This window comes from Hippichthys cyanospilos, chromosome 12 (genome assembly GCF_059441005.1).
Source record: "Hippichthys cyanospilos isolate Australia breed blue-spotted pipefish chromosome 12, RoL_Hcya_1.0, whole genome shotgun sequence".
Classification (NCBI taxonomy): Eukaryota; Metazoa; Chordata; class Actinopteri; order Syngnathiformes; family Syngnathidae; genus Hippichthys; species Hippichthys cyanospilos.
In genome coordinates, this window is record NC_142380.1 from 12,939,097 (window position 1) to 12,964,844 (window position 25,748).

The 25,748-nt window shown below is 37.4% G+C and overlaps 3 protein-coding genes across 8 annotated transcripts; 1 reads left to right on the forward strand and 2 right to left on the reverse strand.

Annotated features, from left to right (window-relative positions):
- Positions 1–82: 82 nt before the first annotated feature.
- On the reverse strand, positions 83–6,706 carry LOC148414942 (caspase-8-like). 2 transcript variants are annotated; one of them, XM_088429483.1, is made up of 12 exons: positions 6,616–6,706; positions 5,089–5,246; positions 4,781–4,959; positions 4,582–4,687; positions 3,331–3,460; positions 2,640–2,695; positions 2,504–2,552; positions 2,373–2,413; positions 1,871–1,982; positions 1,291–1,418; positions 744–1,135; positions 83–444 (listed from the first exon to the last, which is right to left on the reverse strand). In XM_088429483.1, exons 2-12 carry the CDS (start codon positions 5,194–5,196, stop codon positions 285–287), a joined length of 1,461 nt encoding a protein of 486 aa, XP_088285609.1. In that variant the 5' UTR covers positions 5,197–5,246; positions 6,616–6,706; the 3' UTR covers positions 83–284. The 2 variants fall into 2 exon arrangements, with proteins under 2 accessions (XP_088285609.1, XP_088285608.1); XM_088429482.1 differs by lacking the exon at positions 6,616–6,706 and adding an exon at positions 6,362–6,513.
- Positions 6,707–8,167: 1,461 nt separating this feature from the next.
- Positions 8,168–16,461, reverse strand: catip (ciliogenesis associated TTC17 interacting protein). 2 transcript variants are annotated; one of them, XM_088430517.1, is made up of 9 exons: positions 16,181–16,461; positions 15,024–15,209; positions 13,658–13,713; positions 13,488–13,574; positions 12,473–12,640; positions 11,277–11,401; positions 11,109–11,185; positions 10,960–11,027; positions 8,168–9,052 (listed from the first exon to the last, which is right to left on the reverse strand). In XM_088430517.1, the coding sequence occupies exons 1-9, from the start codon at positions 16,296–16,298 to the stop codon at positions 8,957–8,959; spliced, it is 981 nt and encodes a 326-aa protein (XP_088286643.1). In that variant the 5' UTR covers positions 16,299–16,461; the 3' UTR covers positions 8,168–8,956. The 2 variants fall into 2 exon arrangements, with proteins under 2 accessions (XP_088286643.1, XP_088286642.1); XM_088430516.1 differs by having other exon boundaries at positions 8,168–9,145; positions 16,181–16,460.
- A 1,479-nt stretch (positions 16,462–17,940) lies between these two features.
- LOC148414944 (granulocyte-macrophage colony-stimulating factor receptor subunit alpha-like) lies at positions 17,941–25,424 on the forward strand. Of its 4 annotated transcripts, none has more exons than XM_088429863.1 (10): positions 17,941–17,976; positions 18,416–18,488; positions 20,017–20,069; positions 20,150–20,304; positions 20,409–20,584; positions 20,868–21,001; positions 21,302–21,446; positions 22,169–22,274; positions 23,692–23,773; positions 23,919–25,424. In XM_088429863.1, exons 1-10 carry the CDS (start codon positions 17,959–17,961, stop codon positions 24,000–24,002), a joined length of 1,026 nt encoding a protein of 341 aa, XP_088285989.1. In that variant the 5' UTR covers positions 17,941–17,958; the 3' UTR covers positions 24,003–25,424. The 4 variants fall into 4 exon arrangements, with proteins under 4 accessions (XP_088285989.1, XP_088285992.1, XP_088285990.1 ...); XM_088429866.1 differs by having other exon boundaries at positions 20,868–20,983; XM_088429864.1 differs by having other exon boundaries at positions 17,942–17,976; positions 18,419–18,488.
- Positions 25,425–25,748: the final 324 nt, after the last annotated feature.

Sequence of the window (25,748 nt, forward strand, 5' to 3'; positions counted from 1 at the left end):
ACTTTTATAGATTTAAAAAAAAATCAATTAAACCCGGTTAAAGTGTTTTTATTTATTTATTTATTTTTTTGGGGAGGGGGGTGATTGTGCAAAATCCCAAAGTTGTATTGCATATATAACTAACACAAGGCATACACAATAAGCAGCACATTGACAAATCAGAGAAATAATCTCCACAAACAATTATAAATATTATCACCAGAAAATAACATCTGAATTCTTTTCAGATTTTTTTCCAGAGTGATTAACAGTAAAAAATGCAGTCCTTTCTTCTTATTATTTTTTTAGGAGGCTTTCATTTGGTCCTCATCTACAAATTTTAGGATCAGTGTCCTGGTGAGGGTGTATTTAGGCTCAGGCATTTGCTTGTGTTTGAGATACACTCCTTTGCTGACCTCTCTGTTCACACGTGTCAGGACAGAGAGAATATCTTCGTCAAGTGAGCTGCAAACATCAAACATCACATTACGACCAATGACAAGGACATGCTTAAAGAGAAGAACATTAGATCATTTTATAAAGGCCCTGAAATGCATTTTCTTATAACGTTTTGCATGGTTTTGATGTGAAGGACTGTGTTGTTTTTTTTTTTTGTTAAAATGAGGTTTTCTCTTTTTAATTCTCATTGGCAACAAAATTCTGCCATTGCCACCTCGACAGTGTTGTTGATTTTGGTAGAAGTTTAGTATGACAAAAATCACAAAAATGTATGAAACGAATGTATTAAAATGACTTCGTCTCACCTCTCGGCAGATCGTCTGAGCTGCTTGCACAGTTCCTGGATGTAGATGGAGCCTGTGTTTATGTTTCGAAATGACTTGCATTCTGGCACAGTGGCCATACCGAGCAGAAAATCGGCATCTGCGGGCACCGTCTCGCCGAGGATGGGACCAGCATCTGCTTCCAGTTGACTCGGTCTGTCCTCATTGGCAACTTTCGGCTTTCGGGGGCATGGCAAGGATCCTGTCTGAACGTCTTTTCCTTGACACGCTTGGATGAAAAACAGTTTGGGTTTGCCTGCTAAGGTGGGGGCGACTCCACTTGTAAAAGGCTGAGTCAGTTCTCGTAGGAACACCTTTTCCTTATCCGTCCCATAGACACAACCATTATCCCCATGGGAGAGCACACACACAACCTAAAAACCAAAGAAAATGAAGTGCGGCCTTAATTATGGTGAAAATGATTGTAGTTGAAATCATGGCCTCAGAAATGATGAAACAAAAACAACGTGATTCTGCATAACCTGTCCGCAAGCTTTATATATATAAAAAAAAGTGCCATCTTGCTTACCAGAGCATCATTCTCTGAAAAATTTCTTGCAGCAGTGCGATCTAGCACCTCTCTTATCTCTTCTGCAGTCAAGTTTTTATAGGGATCCACCAGAAAACCAAATTTAGAGAACAGCGAGTGCAGAGCCTCTGTGAAAAAGAAAAAAGAAATATTTTCAGTTTTTGGGATCGTTACCCATTCCTATGCAGCTTATCCTGTTTGGACCCATAGGGTTCTGACAAAAGAAGGTCAATGGAGAAAAAAGGTCATAAATCCAAAGGGCCACATATTCTTTCTACCTTGTACTGTGAATGTAAATGTGTCATCAATATGACCTTGGACTCTGACTAATTTGGCTATTTTGAATTAGACAGCACTCAGAACCAACAGACTGGATGCTCTTTACTTAAGAAATTATCCACTGAATTAAAAGAGGTAGAAAATATAGAGGATTTATAGTAGTCACACTACAATTTGTGGAAAACAAAGATGAGCTCTGCATCAAATGAGGGCGCTATCTCCGTCAGGATTTCTTTTGTTGAAAAATACTGCCCCGCTTTGCATCCAAAATAGAATATTTTTCATTAGTAGAGGTACGCACGCTCATCGTGTTGAGTTCCGCCCCGTCTCGGCAGCGCCGCATTCACAAATTCCTCATTGCTGATGATCACACACACACCACGAGGGATGTGATTCATTGCGTAGTACTCTGTCTGTGGCACAAGCACACAAACAAATATATAAAGTTAAGATAATGATCAAGAAAGTCAATGGATAAATACCTTTGTAGTTTTTATTGTTGCACACTACAAAAACTCTGAATCCTACCCAATAAAAGCTTCTTATTTCCCATAGAACTTTCCCACTGTACTTGACAAAAAGTGTTGTTTGAAAACAACAAAGCTTGGAAACATTAAGTCTAAAACTGGGAAATATTAAGTAAAAAACTTATTTTAATGTATAATTTATTAAATGTTTGGGTTTTTTTTTGTTTTTTTTAGGAGGAGGGGGTACTCGTAATACAACATTTGACCACCTTCTAGACATATATAATCTTGAGTAATGAAATAAAATATATTAATCGATATATAAAAGTCGGATACCTGATCAGAAAGCGACGAAGGCTGGTTGTTGGTTTTCGTATCTAAAGAAAGATTAAACAAAAAGAGTCACAACATACTGGCAACATATGAAAATGCCATGATTTGTGAGTAATGAAGTTTAAAAGACGTACTGGGGGATTTACTATCAGATATGGACACAGAATGGGAGATCTTGACACTCTACAAGAAAAAAATCACAATCAGTTGACCGACTGCTGTTACTTTTGGCATACCTAAAAAGAAAAAAAAAGACATACAGATACACACCTGGAAACCACTAATGAGTGAAGCAGGAGTTGGACTGGCCGACTGCAGAGGTGCACCTACAAGTAAGTGTCATTTCAATGTGCTATACTTGTACGTGATTTTAAGCATGTCCATGTTGTTGTTTTGTTTGACGTGAATCAAAATCTGATGGGTGAAATCCTAGGAGTCAGGGAAATCCAGCTGGATCCCGCTGTCAGAGCGATTGACACACTGGCAATGGATTTTTACGGTTTAGTTGAACACATTGCTTATGCATTTAATGTGTTTAAAAATGGCTTAATGAAAACACTGGAGTATGGCAAAGTTCAGTCTAAAGAACTTTTAGTCTGATGTGTGAGCGTAGAGGCGCCCAATATAGGCTTGGAGGTGCCCAGTGGGGGTGTGGCCTTTGTCTTTAGGCTACTTTAATAAATCCAACCTTTAATGGATTATATTGTCTTCATATATCCACTCACATTTGTGTAATTTTAGAACAGTAATTATAATAGGCTCACATGTACAGTATATTGAAGATTAACATGGGACATCATCTACGTTTTTCTCTTTGTCTTGTTTTCTGTGTGGATTTTAGCTTGAGCAGACACACCTCCACATGATCTTATCTGTAAAACTTTCTCAACTTGAATGATCAATCAAACAGAAATACTATTTCTTCGGGGCTAAAGTGGTCATTCAAAGGCCGCCTCAGTACCTTGTGCGAATTTCTGAACCGTCGATGCCAGTTGTAGATCTACTTCCATCAGTACGGAATGCAGCTCACGTAGTTCTGACGGGGACAGTAACCCCACTTTTTCCAGTTCAACAAAGATGTCCAGCGCCGTCTGGAATTCGCAGAAAACAAATTCAGCGAGTGTACAGAGGTGCCAGCACACAGAAAAAGACACAAGTTACTATTCAAATATGACAGAAAAAAAGCAATAGAAAAATAAAGCAATAGATCTACAGGCAGTGTCTTCTATATAGTTATATAGAATAAAATAGTTATTAATAATAATAGTTGTATAATAATAGTTTTTATATAGTTATACCGTATGTAGGGCTAGCCAAAGCAAACTATATCCTGTACAACTGAGCCAGCTTGATCTCTATATCCCGCGAATAGTTATTTTCTTTTTTTAATCCCCGTAAATGTCTCGAACAATATTCTATTGGGTTGGGTGATACAGCGAAAGAATTAAATGTCAACTTTCTCTAATAATTCTGGACAATTATGATTAATGAATCAGATCTAATGGAAGGAAAAAAAACAACAAACATAGATTTAAGGTTTGATTTTTTTTTAACAATTCTGTGGAAAATATTCAGACAAAATACCTAAAATATAAGACTCACCTGTGTTTAGAACGTAGCCTTACTTTTAGGGTCAAATTCTGGTATTTTCGATGTTATTGGGTATAAGAGGCACCAACAGTTTGGCAATAAGGTAAAAACTATACCAAAACAGAATAAATCTAACTTTTGTCAATTTTTCATATTTTCTTGAGTTCATATCCATAAATTATATACTTGTTGCAGATAATGCGTGTTCCAGATTTTGGCACCTCTCTAAAATCAACTGGTCCAACCCCCTGGAGTACCAGTGGTACAGCGTTATTCCCTTCAGAATTCAGTGATTTCCTTTTTATATTATTCTAAAAATAATGTGAATGACAAAAGAAAAGCTTTCTTTTAGTGCTTCCTGAAAATATAAGGAGGCATGCATTCTTAATAAAACCACTGAAAAACATTGATGATTTGCCTGTTTTTCCAAAATTAAAGGACCATTCTGAGACAGTGATTCCATAATTTTTAGCAGATGCTGTTCCCAATTAAAATTGGGACCTATGCCTCTACAATTAATTTTCAAGACAAAAATCTTACACGTTATAACATTCTAATGTAAAAACAGGAGGTTGCAGTAAGAGTTTGAAGGATGCAACAAAACTTGCTGGGGTGTTCTCACTTTGCAGTCATCCAGTGGTCTCCTGCCAATCTTGCCGCTCAAGAGAAATTTCATCTTTTGAAGATTTTCTTTAGTTGTTTCATCATATATATGGAACAGCATAACTCTAGTCACAAAGCATGGAGGATTTGAATATAGAATTAGCTGTGAGCACAAGGTAATTAAGAAAAAAAAAACATAGGATCTCTAACGCTTTTACCTGTAATTTGACAGATGTTCAATAGGATTTGCATCAGTCTCCTCCTCACCCTGTCTGTTGTTCTTTAAGAGGCTGAGGAGATCATTCCGTCGGATTGTGTGCAGAAGCTGATGAAGAAATTCAATGTTCAGGAGATCTTTTTCTTCTAGTCTGGAGAACAAAACTTTTGCATCTTTGACCTGTATTGAAAAGACCAAGGAAAGAACACAATTTAAACATAAGGGTAACCCTAACCCTAAATTAATGCAAATGAAATGACATGATTAAAAAAAAAATGTTGAGCATAAAATACAGTATGTAATCCTCACTCCCTCAAGATGTTTCCAGTTGACAACATCACGGCACAAGAAGCAGAGAGCGGCCACTTCGGAGGAACCCAGAGCCTCTGAGATTTCCATCAATTGCCACCTCTCCATCGCAACCCCACTTTGGAGGTAAACCTCCAGACACTTTTAAGGAGAAATGGCTGAACAGAACATAAACATTAAAAGGTGATCGTTACATTAGAGACATGTAAACGATTCAAATACTAAACAATGCTTTTGTTATAATTAAGTTAATAGGTTTGATTTGATAGATTGAGCAAAGATACAACAAGCAAAAGATTCTGTCGGGAGGAGAAAAGTGGTCGTGATCATTTGAAGCTCCAATGACTGAAAATATTTTATAATTTATGGCATTGTTGTGGTGAGGTGCAACAAGGAACATCCGGACAAGAAACAATTGGAGCAGGCAGCTGATAAGAAGGGCGGGTGGACATAATCAAACCAGCAAGACACACAACACAAAGCACAAGAAAACATGAACAAAACTATCATTCAAACACATAGACCCAGACCATGACATATAATTGCTTGCTTGATTCATTTCTTGTCTTCAAGAAATTACCTTTGGACCTTGCATACTTCCAGTTTCCATATATTGCCCTCAAACAAAAAAGTTTGGACACCCCGAGCTAGTCCAATACAGGGCTCCCCTTTTGAGAGCTGTGTTTGGGGTACTGATCGGAGCAAACGCCCACTGATTTGACATACAGTTCTGAACCAGCAATTTTTCTCAAATCACCTTACATATATTATAATTATATGAGTAATAATTTTAATATACATGATACTATTTGAAGACAGTGATAATGGTAATAATTTCCCTCAACAATTAGGAAACTGAGCAACATCATATAGTACTTGTTGTGATGATAACTTCTTCGACATTCCAAGAAAAAGTCCCTTTACTGGTAAACTACAGTTGGAACAGAGTTTGGACACCCCTGTTCTAGGAGCAACCCGGCGGCGGCGGGGGTACAATTTGGTGCCCTCTCAGTATTCTGTAGCTCCCATAAGCAAAAGCAAAATGATTATGTGGAAACAAAAGTTTTTTGTTGTTGTTTGTATTGATTTACAATAATTTATTAGCGCATGACTGACAACGCGTAAACAGATTAATATCGCAGCGAAGTGACGTCATCAAGACGAGAATAAAAGCGACACAAACGTATATCGGAGCGTCAACGCCGTATTTGTATAAGCAAGCCAAAATTATTCAGGTAACAACGTCAAGCCGAGTTAAGATGTTAAACCTTACCGCTGATGGAACGTTTGTCTCTTCAAGACCAAAACAGCACACTGTTTTACAGGTTAGCGTGACAACTGAAGGGGAAAAAAATCAAAAACTTTTTTTTTGTTTGTCTGATAACTTTGGAGCTCAATGACAACTTGTAACGCAGATGTGCTTACTTTTCTTCTTCTAGCGGTTTAATGAGGAGTGGAAACTATGTTTAAGGTACATTTACTGCTACCTACTGGTTAAAGTGTTTAGTTCAGGGGTGTCAAACTTACTTCAACTCAGGACCGCATGGAGGAAAATCCACTGGGTCAGACGAGTACAATCATGGTACTGTTTTGCTATGCGCGCCAGCCAGGTCCCAGCGTGTGTGTGTGTGTGTGTGTGTGTGTGTGTAGATGCGTGTGTGTACATGTGTGTGTGGACAAGCGCTAGTGCCATTAAAGTGATCAGCAAGCTATTTTGCTCAAGCATGGCAAATGGTCACTTCTGCTTCTAAGTGTTCATCCACACGCAGGCCATATGTTTGACATCCCTGATTTACTCTAAAAATGTTAACCATTTAACCTAACTACATGTACTTCCACTGCAGGTAATGCATCCTAATTTTCCAGTATTTCTGTCAGCTGATATCTTTTTCCAAAGATGGCTCATGTCTACTTTCCAGGTCAAATTTGACAATTCCATTTGTCCTCGCTGACATCATCTTATTTGAAATGTTTAGTGTGTTCAAATATCTAGTGTGTCTGCCCACCCACACTTGTTATCTAACATAAAAGGAATGATAGGCTCATTTTTCAAATGCAGCTGAGATCATCTCTTAATGAATGGTTTAACAAAATGCATGCAACTCATGTTAACTGTGGGTTGTTATTACAAACGGTCTGTGTGATCTGTCAATATTTTATCATTTCTTTGCTTAAACTGGAAATCTAAAATATTGCCCCACAGTTGATTTAAAAGAAATCTGAGCATTGTGATTTTCTCCTGTGCAGTTATTGAGTCTTCTTTTGGTATTCGGATCAAATCTAGACAAGACTTGGTCTTGCCTTGCATTCAGGCCCAATGTGTTATCTAAATAGATAAAATGTTAACATGCTAAGTTGGTATGCTCACATTTATTGTAACAAGGTGCTCTTCAGCATCTACACAATACTGCACAGTAGTTGGTCAAAGGGAATGTTGATGTAGTGAAAAATCCACATTTGCTCTAATGCTGAAGGCTTTTAAGACATCAGAAAAACAAATCACAGTTCCACCTAATGATTGACCAATTATATTGACGACAGAAAAACAAATCACAGTTCCACCTAATGATTGACCAACCTAATATTTTTTTTTTTTATAATGAACATTAAAGTTCATCTGCATTTAACAGCAGACTATACTTTCCTCTCAAGAGATTTTAGACAAGCGCTCTAATTTTGATGTATAAGATAGTGATGTCGTAATCACAGGCTTGCTGGTGATTATTGAAAAATCACATGAGTCAGCCTGGTTTGTTCAAAGGTGATCAGTAGGAACAGTAATGTCAGGCTGTCAGCATCTTTGTGCACTTGTTTTACATCTATTAAACTGCCTTTGAAAATTAGCGCTGCTGGCTAGTGGATAAATTATGCTAGATGCTACTCTAAATGACACCGCACAATGCAATTTCTGAGTAATTGGCGTTTGTTCTGAAAAGATTTCAGAGCAACGTCTTGCTCTTCGTGGGAATTCATGAGCAAGCTTTTGTGTTGTGCAGTATAGGATGAGTCAAATCGTTATGCCGCGACACACTGCCAGAAAGGGACTTCAAAACAAAAGCGTACCAAGGCATTGCCCATATATTATTTGGTATGGTAGGATTTATTAATTTTTGGCAACACGTTTTACAGTCATGCGGGAATTAGCAAGCAGCGCATTCTCCTGTGCACTTCTGGACCAACAAGCAAAAAGACATCCATAATAAAAAATACATACAGGGATGAGAAAACGCATCTTGCAAGCTCTCGTCCTCTATCACTAATCCTAAATTCACATTCCAACTTTTTCACAGTAGGTAATCACTTCCTTTTGAGAATTGAGAACATTCTGACATGACAAGTTACTATGCTCACATAGCACGATTAAGCAAACTGAGAAAATGCCCCAGAACAAACTGTTGGAAAGCGTTTACCATCTTGCTAGCAAGTAACATGAAAACAGAGAAAAAGTTCGTTACATTTGGTCTTGCCTTGCATTCAGGCACAATTTGTTATCCAAATAGGTAAAATGTTAACATGCTAAATTGGTATGCTCACATATATTGTAGCAAGGTGCTCAATTCAGCATCCACACAGTACTGCACAGTCATTGGTCAAAGGGAATGTTGATGTCGTGACAAATCCACATTTGTTCTAAATCTGAAGGCTTTTAACTGCAGCAGCAATTTCCCCACAAACTGTGTTAATAGTGACACAATGACTTACATAAATCCCCACTCTTAAATAAGACCTAGTGGTCATTTAAACCTGCAGTACAATCATAAAGTATCCAAAAAATACTTTCTTGTGATCACACTAATGCCATGAGTCACACAAAAAACAAAAGTAGCGAATGATAATTAGTGAACACTATATAAAACAATCTGACTTTTCATTCTGTTGAGTTATCCACATCTGTGTCCAGGCCTATAGACGAGGTGAAGGGAAGGAAGTATTCTCTCGCGAACTGGAAGACGTCATCGGGTTTCTTGAGAAGCAAAAATTGCAGGAAGTCAGATATGAGCGCACGGATCTCTGGGTGGGCTTTTAAGTATGACGCATGATCATCCTTCAGTTCCTCCTGCAACATTTTCACAAACACACCCACACAGTGAGCTTTCTCCTTGCGCTGCCTTCTTTACCTGAAGCCCCTTGCAGACTGCAGGAGCCAAATCAGAAACTTCCTGAGGCACCTTGGTAGTTCAGAGTGCTCCCCTCCGTTCACACATAAAAACATTTCGGGTATGGAATGGTTCAGTCAAGGGTCTACCAGGGTCGAGGGGGGCACAAATGCTGATTGGTTGGTTGACCTCGGGGATGTGTTCAGGTATTGCTATATCCTCGCTATCAGCAGCCGCCATTATGTGACTCAGCAGTTGCTTTCACAGTGGACAGTTTAATGTTTTAAAATAATGGAAGGAGAACATTAGTCTCTTTCAGACTGCAGGAACCAAATCAGTAACTCTCTCATGTACCATGGTAATTTTGATTTCTCCCCTTGGGCTTATGGCATACTGTCAAATGGGCAGGGCAAAATTTGACCCTTATGTGGGCATGGCTAAAATACTACAACCCGAATTCCGATGAAGTTGAAACATTGTGTAAAATTTGAACAACTTTAAAATAAAAATGCAAAAATTCATCAACCTATATTTGATTGGATACAACAAAGACATGCAATTCAATATTTACACTGATAAACCTTTGTTTTTGCAAATATTCACTTGTCCTGAATTTGAGTCCTGCAACACATTCTAATTTAGTTGGGACAGAGGCATGTTCACCACTGTGTCATCTCACTTTTCCTTCTGACAACAGCTTTTGGGAACCGAGGACACCAAATATTTTAGCTTTGTAGATGGAATTCTTTCCCATTCCTTCTTGATGTACAGTTTCAGTTCTTCAACAGTCCTGGGTCTCCCTTGTCAGATTTTGCTTAATGGGAGATGGATTTGGACTACTGGCAAGCCAGTCTCGCGCCCGCAGTCTTTTACTACGAAGCCATACTGTGGTTAACGCGTGCACAATGTGGCTTGGCGCTGTTTCTGGATGTTTTTGATGTATGGCTTTTGTTTTGTATGGTGGAGTCCTGACTGAAATTTTGAGCTGTATTAAGTGACAACGAGAGGAAAGTTGAAATTTAATGTTAAGAAACATTGTTCTTAAATTGTTGAAACTATTTTTTCAAACAGTTGCTCACAAAGAGGTGATCCTCGCCATAGCTTTGAAAGGCTGAGCCTTTTGGAGATGCTTTTATACCCTGTCATGACATTCACCTTTTCAAATTTACAAATTCGCCAGTATATTCCAAAAAGGTGTTTATCAACTTTCCTTGTCTTTTGCTGCCCCTGTCCCAACTTTATTGACTTTTCATACACTTGATTACAATTTGAACCTTTTGGCTATTGGTGAATGAAAGTCGATACCTTAAGGTAAGGAGGTTGTTTTTGTAGAAATCCCAAGTGGAACATGTCGACGATTTGTATTTTCATCAATAGCTCAAAACTAATCTCCGTGACCATGTCCGTCTTTATTTGAGTGTTACTCATTCTAACTGTATATTATACAATGGCATTGCATCTTATGAGAGGTGTTTATAATAATTTGGATTCCTATTTTCGCTATGCAGTGTTCACTCACGAAATGGGGGAAAATTTAAGACTAACGACCCTTCAAACGACCCTTAAAACACATGATGGAGGAAAAGCACTACATTCATCTAAAATTCCTTAACTTCACATATATGCCCCAATGCTACATATGGGTTCACTGTACATGTGGGTGTTTTTTATCATTTTAAAGGCAGTAATTTTTTCCCATAAAACAATCAGATGTTGTATACTGTTAGCTTGTGCTTGCAAACCTGATAGTGTGCGTCATTATTTTCATTCTTACCTTTCTGTCCAAGAACTTACACCGCATCTGTATGTCCTCTTCCCAAACCAGGGGGATTTTCTCATAAGCTAAGGGAAAACATTCAAATAGACAAACGTATAAACAAAGAGGTTGATATGACAGAATTGTTTATTTGTAGGCGTTACTACCTTCTTCTTTCTGTGATGGCAGCTGCAGTAACCTTATTGTAATCGGAGAGCCCACCTGCAATCGGCTAGCGAGATGCCTAAGGGAACAATTCTCTTCAGCTGCATGCCGAAATGTACAATATAGATTTTGTTCATCATTTATTTTGCATCCAATGTATTGTATCATACCCATCAGACAAAAAGTAGCACTGCCATGTTGTAGGGCTTTCATCTACAGAATGAACAATTCTCTCGACTCCGAATATCTCAACAGTCTGCCCATCAATCTCCATTTGTTTCTGTTCAAGTCCTCGCTGATCACACAGAAACAAACAGAAGACCACAATGAAAAAGATCATATAATTTGCTTAAAAGACTGTGGACCAAATTCTGGTTGCAACTGATTTCTTTGAATTCCTAGTACAGTACTTTGAAAGAATGAACACCCATCAATTCTTTTTCTATACTATTTGTGACAAATCGGCATACACTCTGGTCTGGTCTTCTGTCAATCACAGAGCACATTTCACAGTCTTGAATTTATTTAACATTCATGTCTATTGAAAGTGGAAGGAAGCTGTAGTCTTGAGGGAATCAATGTCATCTGGGTAACCTTTAGCGAGGACGAGGGGAGTTAATAAAACTAGATGGAACATGTTGGAATATGTCACAACATATCACTTCCTTATCTTACGATGTTTAGTCCAGTTATGTCTTAAGGAACACATTTATTTTTAGTTTAAATATTTATTACTTAAGTTTCTTACATATTTATGCATAATTTATTTTAGACCACAAGCAATCATAATTTTGAAAAATGTGATTAAGAACCCACAATCACGTATATTCCAATGGTGATTGTTTTTTTTTATTGTATTTGAAATGACAGACATTTACATATATGTAAATGTACAGAGATAGTTACAATATGTCTGCATGTGAATAGAAACACAGATGCTCAGTGGTGTTTTTTGCTGATGTGAATGAAAAGACTACAAAAGGATTTGCTACAGGATTACATTCAAAGATTTCTCCAAGTGAATGATGCAAATTTTATGTAAATACAGGCAGATTATTGCGTGTGGACAGTAGCATACAGACATGTGCACACATAAACATCAGCTTTACTACATGGCGGTACAGCTGTTTAGGTTTTTTTCTTTTTTTAAATAAGTAGCTGTATTACTTACTAAGATGTAAAATTAACATGATTAGGCAGATGTTGACCATCCTCAGAGCCAATGGAGAGAAACGTGTTTATTTTTGTAATTGTTGACTAGAGCTCAGAATTTCAAATGTCATAGTTATCATGGCTGGTATCCGCATATTTTTTTATCAATACAGTGAAAAAATAATGTATGTACTCAAGTTTTGTAACAACTTACAAAAGTCGTGCCGATGAGGCGTAATTTCTGGTCAAAGGAGATGAAAGTCATGTGCTCTGGCACGGTCTTCCTCAACGCAATGAGGCGCATGAGCAAGAAGTTGGAACCCTCAGTTATGAGGCCTCTAAGGGCAGTCATGGGATATGAAACACTGTCCTTTGTCACCTCCTGGACACACACACACATACACAGTATTGCTTATTACAGCGGACAAGAACTTGAGTTCAATTATACTGCATTTTGCTATTTGGTTGCTGGGGCTTTTGTTGGGAATTACCAGACTTAAGCCACCTCTTAGGGGAAGTCAACCCAAAAGTTTTCTTTTCAATGATACTTGTATGTTCTATGCCTCTCCACTATTCTAAATCTGGCATTCTGATTAGTATTGCACTTTTAGAATCGGAAATAAGATGGAAAATCCACTTTTTCTTTTCCTCCACCGAGTTCCTCAAAAGTTGAAATCTAATTGGTTTGCGGAAAAAAAGTTCCATTGCTGATATTTGTCATTTTCGGCCGCGGGATGTCAAATAGCAATCTGATTAGTCAAAGAAACGGTGCCATTTTTCGTACAGTATGTCTTAAGTTACATCGGCCAGTAATATTGATTATGAATACACTGGACAGACATGTCTGACATGGCAGCACATAAGAAAACAATCTGAATGAACAAAAAACAATATTTCACAAACAATACCAGGATCAGTGTAGACAAAATAAATGCTCAGAACAGAAAAGAACAGACTGTTGAACATAAATTCATACAATTTCAAGGAAATAAATGTCATCGAAATTCGATTAGAATGTAATCTCTAAGAGTAAGTCAGTGCTTCTAAAAGTGGATAGGCCAGTAGAAAAAGCCTTGCTGGCCCAGACCAACCACATTGTATCCCTGCCCACTGCAAGCATAATCTAATTTGTACTTCACTGGTCATTCTTCAAACACATTCCGATCGCAAGTACCCTGAATGCATTTTGTAAAAAAAAAGCTTTTGGTCGCACTTCGGTAGTCACTAACCTTTCCATCAGTTGTGACTTTATCAATCCTCATCTCTCCATCATCTTGCACCATGTGACATCGCTTGTCCAAAATCTGACCATCAACCTAAAAAGAAATGCAAATGTCTTTAAAGGTATCGCAGAAGGCCTGCCATGAATGTGTTTCTCATAACGTGCTTGGTGACTTGCCTTGACATACTCGTGGTGGTCCTCCTCTAGCACATCTAGGTCAGCAGTTAGGTAGGCTAACCCAAAGCCAAGAAAAATAGATAGAAATTAGAGTCACCTGTGCAATCAAATAACATCCAAAGAGGTTCCACTTTTTTTTTTTTTATCCATCTCACAGGGCGGTCATTCTGACACTTGCTAAAAATGACATCATGATGTCAAAGGACTCAGCTAATGAATGGCATTTCGCCCTGAACCATGCGTGTCGAACTCCAGTCCTCGAGGACCGGTATCCTATATGTTTTCCGGATTTCTCTCCCCAATACACCTGATTCAAATGCTTAGCTCATTAGCAATCTCTGCAGGAGACTAAAAACAATCCTAATCATTTGAATCAGGTGTTTGGAGATTAACTTCAAAAACATGGAGTATACTGGCCCTCAAGGACTGGAGTTTGACACCTATGCTTAAACCATACATAGAAAGTGATGTGTAGAGCTCAAAGTCCTTAAGTACCTTAATTAAAAATTCACTTGAGGGATTTTCTTGCCCTAGACATCGGCTTCTTTACTGTACACATTAGAAAAAATAAAGCCAAAGCAATAAAACACACCTCCGATGTGGCAAGAAGGCCACCTTCAAAATAAACCTCGCCAGATGTGATCGGCTCTGGCTAAAGTATCGTGTAAATGACAAAAACAAAGGTCAAAAATATACTTTTTGAAATTCCTCCAAAACCTTCTTTTTAAGATCTTATTTTCATTTCCCAGCGGCCAAAAGTTTAAAGTTGTAGTCAACGTGCATGAAAATAAGTGATTCGGAAATGTTGTGCACCAGCTAATTTCAGTCTATTTGTAGCTATCATGTTTCATAGATCCTGCCTGGTGATCCTCAACTCTAGCGTCATTTAAAAAATTATATCTATAATTCACATGAATAAAAGTTGAAAATATGTCACAATTTGACCCTCTAGCACAAAACCAAACATACGTACATGTGTAAGTACAATTGTAAGCCATGTTTTGTACACAGCGCATACATAGTGACTGGTAAACATTAGACAGAATGTATAAAGTGTTCTTGTGTTTGAATGCAAAAAAAGTCTTGTCCCATCAAAATGTTTTCATTGGTTTCAGCTGACCAAATGCATTTGAGTTACAATATTAATGATAAAATATTAAAGTGGGCAACTTGGTGAAGAGTGGTAAGCACATCCGCCTCACAGTTCAGTCCTGAGTTCAATTCGAGTTTTCATGTTCTCCCTGAGCCCGGTGGATTCTTTTCTGAGCACTCCGGCTTCCTCACACGCTCGAAAAACATGCTTTGAACCTCATTGGTGTATGGAATTAGAATGTTAAAGGCCAAAAAATGCCAGAAAGGTCAATACCTGTGACTGTTGTTCCACATGGTGCGTCATCAATGGTGCCCTGGCTTTGCGCATGTAGTAGCATACATGGCTTTTGGTCTCTGCGAGCAAACTCAGCTGACACGCAGAACCTCCCCAAGTCTCGACCGCTTTCTGACATGGTCACCAGAGAATCTTCAAACAAACATTTCAGCAGCTCCACCGGCTCTGGCATAGGACATATTATGCCTTTAAGTTAAACAGCACATGCTGCTCATTCTTAAATTTAGAGGTAGATGATGAGAAACTCGACCAAATATGCCTTCAATCTGCCAAGACGGGAAGACCAGGAAAGTGATTTCAATGCAAAATCTGAAGAGGATAAGGCTCGTTTTTGACTCAACATGGTCCTTATTCTTTTTTGTATGGACAGCAAAGTAAGAATTTCATTGTATGAAGAAACTTCTTTCTATAGACACATGACAAACAATACATATGACAAACACTTTGAATCTTGAATCTTAACTCAAAGTGTGTCCTCAATACTGCCATGACAGCATCAACAAGGCTGTAGCAGTGAGGAAATTTAAATCAAACCACATCACAATTTGTGTTTTGTTTCTATTTGTATGGTAGATGGTGAAGTTTATTAAGATTATTAATAAATATGCAGGAATAAAACCCCTGCCTTAGATTTGCTTATACTGATACTTTAATAATGGTCACGATGGTGGTACTTGGAGAGTTGAGTATTCATTTTGGTGACACCGAATATTGCAGGCCTCAACCCATTTCAATGACGTCCAATGTGTTAAAAAAACGGATGAATTAAGATGTAAAATAAATTCATGATAAAATGTTGTGTGGCAACAATATAAGAGACAACAAAGCAACACAAAAAGCTGACATCTGCTCCTTGGTTAGGAAGGGACTGCTGTGTGTATGTGTGTGTGGGTGGGACATCAAGGACATTAATACAGTGACAAATGTCTTTTTTCATCCAAGTTTAGAAATCACTTTATTTAAATATTTTTGTGCATAGATTCTTTGAAATCTCGTTCCAATTCCCAAATTAACGCGCACACGAAATAAACCGTGGACCTGGTTTGAGCGTCTCAAATACAGGTGCCAAAAACAGGTGGTCGTTTTTTGAGAAGTGTTCACACTTTATATATAAACAAGCTCGCCCGTACACTCACCAAAGCTTGATATGAACGCGACAGCTTCTTCGGAGGCTGTCATCTCCGAACCGTGCTTGTTTCCTTTGGTTTCCAACAAGGGAGGATCTAGGGTCTCATCCTGATCGGGCGTCTCCATTATTGTCCTGTGTTGAAAACAATCTTTCCAAACCTACTGTAAAAAGTGGGAATGCTGCTAAAGAAGTGTGACCAGGTGGATGCTTGTTAGGACACACATGCTGTTGCTGACATTGTGTGCAGGTCTATTTTGTTCCTTTGCGACGTAAATCCTCCTTAGTGTTTCAGAGAGCAGACAACAGAAAGGTTGTCACGGCAACCACAGCTTCAGTGCCGTAAAGTTTAGTGTAAATGGGCAAGCCGATTTGAAAGTAAAGTACAAGTCGCACAAAAAAGATTATGTATTTTATTTAAAAACATATCGCCAAAATTCTGAATACCAAAAACGCGGCAAAATAAATAAATAAAAAGAAACGCACACATTTTAAAAATGTTTGATTTATTTTGATTAAAAGCGTAGAACTCATTTTAAGGAAGCAAGGGGATACCAACGCTAATTCAAACATGTTTGTATTATAAATGCTGAAAAAGTATCAATTTATTTCAATTACGCCACGGGATTTTATGCCTTCCACAGCTCCAAATAAGGAAATCTGGACTTGCGCTAACAACAAAATGAAGTTACACCCTTTTGTTTTTCAACAAAAATGGAGCCCATTTTGTTTCAGAGAATCTGAATTCTGTCTATTTGTAATTTTGAAAGTAGACTATTTCACACCCAGCCCCACTTTTAGCTCTGGCATCAGATCCTTCCTTTTTTTCTTGCTTATTTTGTGTGTATTCTTTAGCTGTGTAGTGAGCTGCAGAATGGTTGTTTTGTCTCTAAAACATGCAAACCAGCTGGTTATTCTCCTCTATTATTTATTTTGCTCTTACTGAAAGAAAAATAAGAGCTAGCGATTGTTAGCTTTGGCTTTTATGTCATCAAAACTGCATGTTCCCGGTGCTGACATTGTGATTGAATTGAACACAAAAAATAAGAACAACAACAACAAAAAACATATCACGCCAAAGTAGGTTATGATAGATTTTAGTGCTTAACTGTTTTAAACCACACGCACTGTGGTTTGCACAGTCCAGAATCAGTTTGAATCTTGTGGCGTTTGTATGTTCACAACATGCAACGATTCAAGTATCCTTCACCACCTGCCCAGTTAATAATTTTGGATAGGCACGTTGTATTGTCTTTTGTTTTTTTTTTTAATGTTAAAAGGATAAAGTTTCCGGTATACTTATACAATTTTCCTATAAAATAATATTATTTATAGTCTGCACGGCCAGTGTGTATGCGTGTGCATGTGTGTGTGCGTGTGTGTGCGTGTGTGTGTGTGCGTGCGTGCGTGTGCGTGTGTGTGTGTGTGTGTGTGTGTGTGTGTATGTTGGGGGAGCCCAAAGGTTTATTGATTCCTGGCGGGGCTTAGCAAAACATAATTGAGAGGTACTGGTCTAAATGGTAAATTTGCAGAATATTTATAAATAAAACAATTTAATAAACAGTGTATCATTTTTCATTTTGCTGTTTTGGTCTACGGGATTGTATTGTAATTATTCTTAAATTGCATTCCTATATTCAATTTGTAAACAACTTGATGGGGATAAACACGATAAAAAATGATGACCACAAGAAACGTGCAGTTTCCTGAAACTCATGAACAGCTTGTGACATCATACTTCTTCTTTCCCCAGAATTGTGAAATTGTCCTCCGACAGAAAGCAAAGGAATGTCAACGGAGTCGGAGGTAAGACTCTTTTCTTCAAGTTAGCAACTTTAACCTAAAAAGGAAGAAGGTGAATACTGGATGTGATAAACTGTGCCAATTTATCACAGTTTGAGAAGATTAGTAAAATTAATGTGTCGGTATTGCATTGCTTGCTATATTATTATTGAATAATACAAGATGTGAGAATGTGTTTATGTTACTTGAACCCATCATTAAATGGAATTGGATAGTTAGTTATTAATCATATGTATAAAATGTGTGAAGACTCAGAGAGATGTTTTAGAAATGTCTTCTGCGAGATATAGATGGCAGCTTTTTTGTGTGAACATTTACGAAGAGGAAGTTCGAAAAACGTGTTTTGCATTGCCTGACAACTGTACTGTACGAACGGAGAAGTGTGGTTTCATGCACATCTGTTTTCTTTGTTTGCCTGCTTGTGTTTGTGTGTGTGCACTAGCAGGTGGCTATGAGGGCATCTCCTGGTTCCCTAGTTTGCTGCTGTCTGCTGATTATGTGGACCTTTGAGATTGGTAGATAATATTTGATCACTCACAAACACAGTCATATAATCACGCATGCACGGTCACACACGTAGACACACGTAGACACACACACACACATATGCACACACACTTCTGAACAACACACACACAGAATCAGCAACAACAGTATGAAGGGAGAGCAGTGTGACTGTACAAGGGGGTGTCCAATTTCAAATTTAAATGATACTGTACTGTATGTTCGGTCAAACTTGGAAAGCTATGCCCTCACATCAATACAGTAAATAAATCAAATGAAAGAGCAACATCAGCTTTGATTTCAGCTATTTACTTTAGGATCTGTTGAACAATTTGGGAGATAGCAGGGTTTTTAACAGAACACTGCATTTTTTGGTGAGCTAGGTTTAAAAGTACAGTAAGTACAGTACAGTAATTGCATCGAGTCTGAGTGCTACTGAGATCCCCAGTAGCTTGCAGTCTACTGTTGTGATGCTTTTCAAGGCCTTTTTTATCTGGCCATACACTCAAAAAACAACCATCAGTTGGATCAAAAGTAACCCAATTATGGCTCAAAGAAGGACCAAACCTATATTTTAGTCAATTTGACGCAATCGTCTGTGTTATTTTATAGAAAACAACCCAGTGTTTGAGGTTGTTCTGTACAAAACAGCTGATTTTTGGATCAAATATACCAAAACATTAGGTCAGTCCTTTTTGACCCATACTTGATTATTTTTTTGTATTTTTTGTTGTTGTTTTAGAGCGTAAGAAAAAATAGGCCTGGAACCATCACAGCCGCCCCTCGCTTTGACGCGCTATGTTTTGAAGTAAGTCCAGTTAAAAAGGGGCGGAGGCCCAGTAGAGTATAGTCGAAATAGGTTGAGGCATTTAAGGAAGCAATATCTAGGCTTTCTCTGATGTACTTTCCAGCAAATCCAACCAGCGCAAACTGGGCTTTGTCCATAGACCAGTATGTCCCCTCTGCCAGATCCTTGAGCAAATTTTGAGTTACTGCCTAAAATCTCTGTCGAATGGCTGATACCTGTTGACAAAATAAGCAAATGCTCAAGACAAACATATATAAGGCCAAACATAATTAGCCGCAGGAAGTATTTACCAACTAGTGATGTTGGAGGCAAATGAAATCACTGACTGGACCACTAGTATCAAACATTTCAAGAACCCCACACACACACACACACATATATATATATATATATATATATATATATATATATATATATATATATATATATATATATATATATATATATATATATATATATAGGTCTTAGTTTGATGCAGTACAATTTTATACCAGCAAATAGAAAAAAATAGAAAAAGGTTGAATCTTGCAATATTTGTATATTCAATAAATTCTGAATTGTTCCCCTTAGGTCCTTTTTACAGGAACTGTGAAATTTTGCATCGAAATACAAACAAACACAAACACCCAGAACAATTAGACTGTGATCTACACTACATAAATGATGTATAAAGAATGTTGTGGATGGGGGACTTCATCTAATATACTCTATATGTATTCCTGTTTCAACAGAGACCACCAGTGCATCCCTAGATGTTTGTGCAGATGAAAAATCCATTTGTAATGTATGAAACGTGTTTGAACTTCCAAGTTATTAATTTGTGCAAATACAAATTGCTTTAATTTGCTTTTTTTTCTTTCCAAGCTTCAAATGTTGAGTTCCCCAGGAGAAGAGTACGACTTATTGGATATTGACGAGCTTGAGAGATTTCACTGTTTCCTTTATCCAACTAATCTACTCAACTGCTCTTGGGCGTTCCCCACTTTACCCAGGGATGCTCACCTCTATGTTTATATCAGGTTTATATTTCTCTTATCGTCATTACTTACACAATGGTGCAAAATGAAAGTTTTCAAAATGTTGGAACTTTTACATGTTCCATCTGTTTCTCCTGTCCTTGCAGCATTTGTGATAACAACAGCACAGTTTACCCCTTAAGTCTAATCTCTGAAAAACATTCTGGATCAACATCGATTATTCTGAGGGAATTCGACATGTTGCATGTCGTCGTCCAATTCAACGTATCCCTGCAACATATATGGTCTTTCTACAGCTATACATATGACACAGAAATGATGGGTAATAAACAAAACAAAGTCTTAATCATCTTCATATTTCTCAGATTCTCCACTGTCCTTTTTGATACAATTTCAAAAGAATGGAATTTATGTATATTACGAGACATTATTTTAATTCTCAAAAATCTAAAAATGCTATATCTGTACGACTAATTATGGTGCTTCTTGTGCAAAATTTTTCTCAACATTTGTGAGAAGAGCCCTGTAATCCTGCAGACACTGCATTTAATTATTTGTGAGTCATGTCTGGACGCAACTGAATTTTGATTGTATTGTATTGATAGAGGTTTTTCCCCCACCTGGAAACGTTTCTGCTTCAATCAAAGATGTAGACCTTGTGGTGACCTGGGACATGCCCAGGGGACGTGTTAATTACATGCCCTCAACTTTTGAATACCAGGTGGATATTGGAAATCAGGTAAAATAGGAGTTCACTGTACTGTAGTGAGGGGACAATGAAGCCTCATGAACTACTTTTATATTTTTCATTCCTCTAGATTGTGTTTCTGGTTGGAAGATAACCATCAATGCAATTCAAATCTATTCAATTTCAACTTCTTTAAACCACGAGTGCTATAAAGAAAAGCAAACAAATATCCAAAGTGCTTTATGCAGCTACATTTTCTCATCACAGCTGTACAGTATATCCAAATGTTATTTGATAAAATTACGCAATAGACTGTATATGTATCAATTATCACGATTCATTGGTGAACAGGAAAAAGGACCGATCCTGTGCAAACCTCTGCTTTGTATAGTCCAAAATGTCAATCCTGCGTCCACCTATAGTGTGAGGGCCAGAATCTGGAAAAAGTCTGGTTGTTCGGGGTCAGAAATATGGAGCGACTGGAGTGACACCGTTAGTAAGTATGACATCATTAAATCCTAAAAGATATTTTAGATACATATTTGAAATAAGGAAAATAGGACCGAGCATGGTAACCCATATGTCTTCGGTTACCATATGATGTTAGTTCTGCATTTCTATATGCGTACAGTATATATTGGCTTGACTTATTTAGTTTCTCACTATCTTAGTCATTTCTGAAGACTTTTTGACCCTTTAAAACTTATCCTAACTGTGCCCAATGTACCTTCATCATAATAACCCAAGAATCAAGATTTACAGCACAATGTACATCCTCTGTTTTAAGCCTCGCTGAAATGAGTCTGTTGTGATGGAGCAACCCTATCCTGTAGCTCATATTTATGGCCACCTAACTAAAAATTAAACTAACTAAAAACATAGAGAATGGATTTCTGGATGGGTGTAGAGATGAATAACCCCCCATCTCTTGCAGTTTCCATTAAGAACTAGCACTTAGTAATCTTCAAACTGCTGAATTATGCTTGTGTCAATAAGTGTTTATAGCGTATGCAGTGAAGACATTACCAAAGACAATGCGTGGAAGCCGGATGTTTTCCACTTTGAACATTTGGGGAATTTTCCACATGGAGCAAACTTATTTTGAGATTCCGTTGTACTTCATACTTTCTAAAGTGTTGGTATTAAGTTACTAATGGAAATCAGCAGAATTCAGTGTACAGTATACCCTCACTTTACTGTATGCTTCTTCTTTAACAGCAGTACAAAAGTCATCTTATACATTCAACATCCTGGTGATCGTCGCAATAACACTTGGAATACCCATGATCCTCCTGACTCTGCTGCTGTTGTTCCGCAGTCAGAGGTACTGTCTCTTATGGTTCTTCATAGATACAGTGAAGAAAAATTTGCTTAAAATAAAATAAATAAAATAAATTACTTCTTGTGTACTGAATTCACACCACGGGGAAAAATTCAGTGCATTACTTAGTGGAAATCAGTCAAGGTGCTGTTCATTTTTTTTTCTCTCTTCTGGTTTGCTTCCTGCAAAAGAAATAAACGATGTCAGTCATGGGATGCTGTGCTGCAAAACCAAAACAATCGCACACGACTATGCTTACATCACTAATTTCACTACTTTTTAAAACACTGGCATCGGCAAAGAAGTTTTGGAAAAAAAACTATTTTGCCTGCTTATAACCGGCATCTCTTATATTTCATGATGAACATGTTCAAATGTTATTTGTTTCTGTTTATCCAACAATGAAGCACCAAATTAGAGTTGCATGATACATGAAGTCTGTATAATCAAGAAAATTCATCAGGACAATTTTGTCATCACACAAATGACAATATAAGTAAATAGATTTTTTTTTAATGAGGATTTCATTTATTTAGAATAAAAGGCAATTATCTGGTTGTAATATAAAATAAATCGTCCAATTGAACCATATGAAATACAATGGGAAAGAATGTAATCGGGATAGTTCCATGGCAAAAATCACTGCTGACAAAAAAAAAAAAAAAAGAGCACAAATGTTGTCTCACATTTGACCAAAGATTTTGATTGACCCTCAAGCCATTTTGTGGTTCAATGAGACAAAAGTATAAATTTTAGAAGCTGTATTCCCCATTACATTTGGCACAAGAAGAACACGGTACGGTATTTGATAAATAGAACATAATGTGGTGGCAGTAAAATGGTCTATAGCTGCTTTGGGACTTCGGGACCAGGACGACTTGCTGTTATCAATAGAACAATAGTGAATTCTGCCATCTACTGTATTAGAAAATCCTGCAGGTGAATCTTGTTCCCTCAAGCCCTCAGTGCTTGTGAGTTACCGTATTCAGCAGGACAATAAGGCCGTACCAGCAAATCCACATTTGAATAATCCTAAGTAAAAACAAAACCCACAATGGCTGGGGGCCTACTGATTAGCATTAGTTTTTAAAAATCCTCCACAGCAATGTGCAGGGCTCCTCGACAGTCATTGTAAATGCTTGATTTCAATTATTGAAACCAAGGGTGGCACAAGCCGTTAACAGTTATAGGAAGCAATTATTTTTTACCTAGGGCCATTTGGGATGTTTGGATGTTTTCCCCCTTAATAAATACAAACCTTTGGAAACTTCATTTTACAATTTCTTACTGTAGATTGCCTTACCCACAATTTATTCCATTGTATACCTTTTATTTTACTTTGGCCCTCGCTTGAAAATATTTTCCAAAACCGAAATGTTTCATTTTCATTCAAAGTAGTGCTTTGTTCTCTGTGTTTTAGGGTGGCACAAGTTTTGTACCCCACAATTCCTCATCCCCCATTAAAGTACAAATATTTCCTGGAGGACAGCAACTTCTTGAACGTAAGGGACATGAATACACTTTCACTCACACAAGTTATATCTCACACATAAAAAATATCTAATTTTCCTGATATATGCCTGCTTTATCAAAACATGTCAGATATTTAATTTAAAAAAAATATATATATATATCTACTTTTTACAGTTTTATCTTCCCAGTCCATCTGTGAAGTTGGAGGAGATCGCAGTGGTGGAGGACGCAGGGAAACAGCTTATAACTTCACAGTAATGGCAAGGATGAAAGAATAATTATGAGCTCGAAAGCCAGCCAGTGATCGTTAGTTGGCGAGTTAACTACAACCACAATTTATGCTGTTATTTAATTGACTTAAGATACCAGTAAGAATTGGCCTCGACTGGCTAAAGCAAAACAGTTAATGGCTAATGTGCAATAACATTTCAACAACTCTGAAGCCAACCTTTTGTATTGCAGTGATTAAAGTTGAAACGATTTAAAAATGAAACAAAAGACAATGCAAACACCTTGCAAATTCACAAGATCAACGCTTGTATCTTGCAAAAGTAACGCATAGTCCTGCTAAAAATATATTCAGTAACTGCAAATATTAAGTGAATGTTAATCACAAGTGATAGGTTTATGTTCATATTTAACTCACAAACGTGCACATAAGACATGATATTGTGATTGAAATGTATTGAATTGTTGGATGAAACATGTACTATGTTGCTATCTTTGGATGGGACATACTGTGACTTGTCGCGAGCTGTTGGAATGTGCAGGAACATGAGTCTGAGGTGTTCCATTGAATAGGGAAGGGACAGCTAAATGGCCATCTTTGTGACAACCAGGAGCTTGCAAAGATACACATTAAGACCACACGTCCCTATAAACAGTTAACGGGAGAACAGGAAACACCTGGCACGGCTCAGGAGTTGGCGTGCCTGCAACTTACTGTATTAATCAGAGTTCGTGCGCCACGGAATAACTGAGTGAAGACATCACCAACTAATGACAAGACGTCATGAGTTAAGTTTCATGGAACAGTATAAAAAGCCTGAGCACAAAGGCTTAAGGTTTCTCCTTCTTTTGATTCCCTGCCAGGCAATTTGGACCATGAATACGCTTTGGAGTGAGACGATTTCTCGAGGAGATTGTTCTCACTCTACTTATTGGATATTTTTACATTTTTGTGACATTATTAGCTTTCAGAGGATTTCTTAAATACTTGGTAAGAAGTCAATCTAAATTTAGCCTATCCAATTTCCAACCTAATAATTTAATTAATTAGGATAGTATAAAAATTGAACCCAATCACTTCAGTTTTTATTCCAAATTGCAAACTGATTGCTTGGAGACTTTCCACCCTCTTTATTCAACTCTTATATTCATTTGATTTACTTTAATTACATTTTATTATATTAACATTTTGTTTGTTTTTTAATCATTCATTGGAATTTAATCAAATGATTGTAACATTGACTTAATCTTTTAGTCACTGTGAATCTATATTTTTGCCCTTAATTTTAAGAGGTACCGTAATTAGATAGTTGTTAAGTGATTGTTTGAAATGAATTATAATCATTTGATAGTTTGGGTCGACACACCATGTAGTACTGCCCGGCCACTGTTTTTGACTGTACAACTGAATTTAATGCTTCACTTTGGCTAAATAAAACGTCATAAAATGCATTCTGCTCTCTATCATTGTCATTCTTAAAAATCCATCTTCCTGGTCTTCTATAACTGAACATATAACTTTATCCTTAACATCCGTAATGCCATTTCTGAATAAAGAATAGTTACTCACTATTGGTTGCGTCCAGCCAAACGTGTCTGAGTGGTCATATAAGACCGCTGAACAACATCCTGGTCATACAAAGTGCAAAAATCTTGGAGAAAAGGAGCAGCTTTGAAAAGGGTGCAGTTACATTCCGATCACATCATCAAAGGTTACTCGATGGAATGTATGGAATGGATGCATAGAACCATTCATTTTCTTGGCCTCATTAACTA